The sequence below is a fragment of the Sprattus sprattus genome, assembly GCF_963457725.1.
Source record: "Sprattus sprattus genome assembly, chromosome: 18".
Lineage (NCBI taxonomy): Eukaryota > Metazoa > Chordata > Actinopteri > Clupeiformes > Clupeidae > Sprattus > Sprattus sprattus.
In genome coordinates this window covers 26,313,297-26,318,296 of record NC_137916.1, presented here as the reverse complement: position 1 = coordinate 26,318,296, position 5,000 = coordinate 26,313,297, and the positions used below count along the sequence as shown (strand labels likewise).

The 5,000-nt window shown below is 47.6% G+C and overlaps 1 protein-coding gene across 1 annotated transcript in view; it reads left to right on the top strand.

The window, feature by feature from the left end:
* grin2aa (glutamate receptor, ionotropic, N-methyl D-aspartate 2A, a) overlaps positions 1–5,000 on the top strand; it is a gene marked incomplete at both ends in the record, with an annotated part of 143,077 nt that overhangs the window by 122,089 nt on the left and 15,988 nt on the right. The window contains one exon of the mRNA XM_080856993.1: positions 4,314–4,485. Coding sequence (XP_080713119.1) covers positions 4,314–4,485 — 172 coding nt within the window. The remainder of the gene's footprint in view (positions 1–4,313; positions 4,486–5,000) is intronic.

Genomic DNA, 5,000 nt, shown 5'->3' with positions numbered 1-5,000 from the left:
CTGGAGCAGTAGTTTGAGCTTCTGTTCAGAGGAGTATCCCGGCTGACCTGAGCGTTTCACTGCTTCACATCTTCAGGCCCCTTGAGGATATCTGATAATTACTGTAACTGACATTCATGCCATTTAAATTATTATTTTTTTAAACGGCTTCTGTCAAACGCAGTCATGTAATTCCTTGGGGAGCTCACATTTCGTTTTTTGCCATATTGTCTTTTTAATTTATTTGGTGCCAAGTGGCGCCCTTTGGAATAGTTGAGAGCAGAGAAGACTTGCCGTGTCAAGCTGTTTGAAAATGAAAGTGTTTTCTGTCACAGTCCATTTAGCCGACGCTGTATTTCAAAGCTGCGTAGTGATAGACTGAATTCAAACGTTCATCTTTGTGCTATCTGTGAACTGAAGCGATATTCATGATGTGATTACAGCACTGGACTTGAACAAGTTGTAGTGTGTAAACATGATGGCGGTGTGATATCCCTTCAGTTAATCAAAGCCAATGCTTTTGAACTAATTCCATGGGTTAAGACTTCAAAACTTAAAAAGTCGCATCTTAACCCAGGATACAAGCGTGTGGACACACCAAACAGGTGACGTACACATTTATATATTTACAAACAATTGCATGGTAAAATGGTAGCAAAGACTCACTTAAATGTTTATGCACATGATATAAACACAGATACATGTGCTCATAGAGCTTAGATAACCACGTATACATGCCAAGACATGCACAAACAGTAAAAAGTGTTAATATTCACTCAAACACACACACACACACACACATAAACACACACACACACACACACACACACACACACACACACACACACACACACACACACACACACATACACACACACACACACACACACACACACACACACACACACACACACACACACACACACACTATGGTCACTCCTGCCAAATAACTGGACCCACACACAAACCCAGTCCTACAAACAGCCCCGCCCGTATGTTTGGGCCAGCTGAGTGACATTGTTATTACCAGTGCAGAGCAAATTTGCTTTAGGAAGCACTGGTAATGTGACCATCCATTACATCCTCCGGTTGTTTGTCTGTCCATGCTAGCAGCCCTGGCAAGAGAGATCAGACGAATCCATAAAGTCAGCAGCAGTAATGCACTTTTTGCGGGGGCTCATTATAGCGCTCGAAACAAGAACTATCCTTGATGTAATTATGGCTTTACAAGTTCTTCAGAGTGCCATCTTTTTGTGGATGACCACCTTAGGCTTTCATATAACAAGGGGGTTATGGGAGAGGAAATTCTCACTCCTCCGTGGCCAGAGCGAGCAAATATGGTTGGCACTGTGTCTTCATAATCCTTAATTGGTGGGGTGTTTCGGGCGAGCGAGAGGAGGGGGCTCTGACAAGACCGGCCCCGCACTTATTGGCACTCAGAGAGAGAGAGAGAGAGAGAGAGAGGGAAGATGGCTAGGCTCGGTGATATAGATCCCCTCTGCAAGAAACTCGGGAATGAACTGCTGCCAAGAGCCGGGGGAATTCACGGAGTGCGTCATCAGGACTGCAGCGAGAGAGAGAGAGAGAATGAAAGATTGAGTGAAAGAGAGAGTGTTAGAAAGAAAGAGAGGGAGAGGAAGACGAGATTGATTTAACTGCGAATTTCGCTGAGGCAGTGCATCTCTCTCCTTCATTCTCTCTTTCTCCCTCCCTCTCTCATTTCTTTCTCTCTCTCTCTATCTCTCTCTCTCTCTCTCTCTCTTCTTCTCTCTCTCTCTCGCATCATGGTGAGACATGGAGGAAGGTTCGTTATACGCTCCTGTGAATCTGACAAGAATCCATATCTTTCATTATTTCATTTTCTGTACATTCGTGCTCCTGCGGCATTAGTACCTCCACACAGCACTGACCAGCAGCCTTCTTCTTCTTCTGTGGTGGTTCCTTCCTGCCTCATCAGACACGACTCCCTTTTAGCACTGACTGTGTTCTCACTGATTAATGAACGGAGGCTGTAAGGACCACGGAGTCACTTTGCCGAGCCGCTCGTTAAACGAGCCAGAGAAATGTGATTGAGAGCTTGTTTCTTACAATGACGAAACACACTTCTGTTGCTACATATGGCCTCCGTAATTTATTCTTCAGCTCTTGTGGACTCTGGAACTTTTCCCTCACTTCCAAAAAAGTTAACTTTTCACAGGAAGTGGAGTCAGTCATCTGCAGAGTGACAAATGGAGGAGGGGGGTGGGGGGGGGGGGGTGGCGGAAGAGTCTGTGGGGATTTTATTTTTTTATTTATTTTTCCAGAGGAGTTCATAACTGGTGTTTGTTGTGTTTTTTTTTCTCCCCATCCTCTCCACTCTTTTTCTCGCCAGTTTTGATCCTCAAAAGGACACGGAGAGAGAGCTTGGTGGTAATTAGCTTCAATCTAAAAGTTAAATTAGGCTCCCAGGTGGCCCGTGCTTGTTTAAGTGTGTGCACGTCTGAACTCCGCGGCGCAGGGGACCTCAGAAAGCTCACAGATGGTACGGTGATTACGCATGCAGTGAAGTGCCGTCCTCAAGTCCTGTCAGGCTCCGCACTAAAAAAAAAAGAAAGAAAGAACAAACGTCTTTTCCTCAAGAAGGAGTGAGGGGCTCTGCGGCGGCGGTGGTGGTGCCACATTAGCACAGTCATGTGACGGGAACACGGTCACCTCAGGCTAGTGTTTCGAGTCGTGTTGACTTTGGGCACTTTCAGACGTCGTATGCTAAACAGGTTGCGCATTAATAAAGTAAAATATGCTGTAGTATTCCCGAATATTAATTCAGATGTTTATTTAATCCTCCAGTTACACCATTAATATTCATGTTAATCGGCTATTTACAGAGACCCCTGTGTCAGTTTCATGCTGAGCAGCCTCTAAGTATATACAGTCATTCACAACATTATATTGATCATTCGTACCTTGTGTTTTGAGTGGGAAGGCAAGGCCTTTATATATTTGAAAAGCTTCTTGGCACCCGAGAGACCGCACGTATGCGTCTTTCTGTCAGATCAGTGTGTGTGTGATCGATGAAGCTGTCTGTGTGACTGTGTCTGAGCAGCCAGTCAATACACAGAGCCATAGGCACTTATCGAGTACGCCTGCTTATCTGTCTTGGGGGTCTCGGTTTAAGGAAGAGAGAAAAAGAAAGTGGCTGTCTTCATGTCAGAGGTCTTCAGCGTCGTGCAGTGTTCTCCGAGGATAGGCGGGAAGAGGTAGTGGCCAGGGTTAAACATGATTAAGGAATTACCAAAGGTGTGTGTGTGCGTCCGAGAGAACACGGAAGTCACACAAGCCTGACACAAAAGGGCGAAAATGTAACATCGGTGGGAAGGTGGGATCAGTGGTATTAGCGTCTCTGCGAAAACGACACCAACATACGGAGCCTGGGAGCGTTGCCATTGTGGAATCCGCAGAAGGGCGTAACCACGCATTCTTTCAAATGGTCATTGTAGTCCTCGAAACTATGTTCTAAATGTGCGAATTATCATATATAAATATAGAATTGTAGGCAATGCAAGTAAAAATATTTTTAATTTGGACACCCCCCCCAATGTCTATACCATGGTTACGCCCTTGAATCCGCAGGTAAGCTCCGAACACGTGCCTGCGACGCTTCTGTTATTAATCGACAGGAATAGGCACAATCTCAATCTTTCCTGTGAATAAAAACCTGGGAGTCTCTGCTTCCTCCTCCTCTCCTCCCACTGCTCCACAGACGCAATTAAAGGGTGGCTGGATGGCCCAGCCTGGACGCTCCCTCTCCTCCTTCTCCTTTTCTGCGAGGCCTCACTAATCTGCGGGAGGCGCGCCGCTCCGCCAGCCCCCAGACCTCAGGAGAGAGACCCGCGGGGACGTGCTCTCTATTCATCATAATTAAGAGGTTTCTCAAAGCACTGAGTGTGCATTGGGACCACCTCTCTCTCCATCTCTCTCTCTTTCTCTTTCTCTCTCTCTCTCGCGCTCTCTCTCTTGCTCTCTCTCTTTCGTTCTTCTCATTCCTTTGCCTTAAAACGGTGTCTCAGCTTCGGGCTCTATGAGTGTGTGTGTGTGTGTGTGTGTGTGTTTGCATGTGATCCCTTTACAGGAAGACAGGAAGCCATTCAAGAAGCTATGTTTAGTCATTGCCTTCCCACATATATCTGTGTGTCAGTAAGAATGACTGACATAATCCCTGTCTTTCTTGTTTTCGTGTTGTGTGACAGTTTGCCAAAGCGATGTTGTTTCGCCTAACTGTTGCCCCTAGCTGTCCTCCTCCAGACTGACACCCTGTTCTGTTTGTCCCTCCACCCCCACCACCCTCCTCCCCACAGCAACGCCACGGAGGGAGGCGGGACCTACATCAAAAAGTGCTGCAAGGGCTTCTGCATCGACATCCTGAAGCGCATCGCCAGGAACGTCAAGTTCACCTACGACCTGTACCTGGTGGTCAACGGCAGGCACGGCAAGAAGATCAACAACATGTGGAACGGTCTGGTCGGGGAGGTGAGGTCCAGGGGGATGCGAGGAGGGGGAGAGGGTGCAGTTTTGGGGGGGGGGGGGGGGGGGGGGTTGAGGGGGCAGATTCGGGGGGGGGGGGGGGAGGGGGTTTCGGAGTGGGGGGGGGGTCTCGGGGGGGCCACAGGGTGCCTAATGAGTGGAGTACTGTACATGCCTGTAGGCCAGAAAGCACCAGAAAGTCAGTCAGCATTTTCTTTTCTGCTACCACTTTGCTTCAGAGACAGATCCATACCCAAACCGTACACACTCGCCCTCCCCAGTCTGAGTCAGTTTGGGAGAGATGACAAATTGCTCCTGCAACAAATGGAGATTTGGGTTTTTGCCAGCTAAGGGGATTTTATTTAGTGGGTGCTTTTTTTTCTCCTCCTTGCGTTTCACTTTATTTGTTTTGGCTGAGAGATGTGTGTCTGGTGATTCAGACTGCTCCCAGCTGTATGAGAGGAAACGTGTGTGTGTGTGTGTGTGTGTGTGTGTGTGTGTGTGTGCGTGCGCGTGTGTGT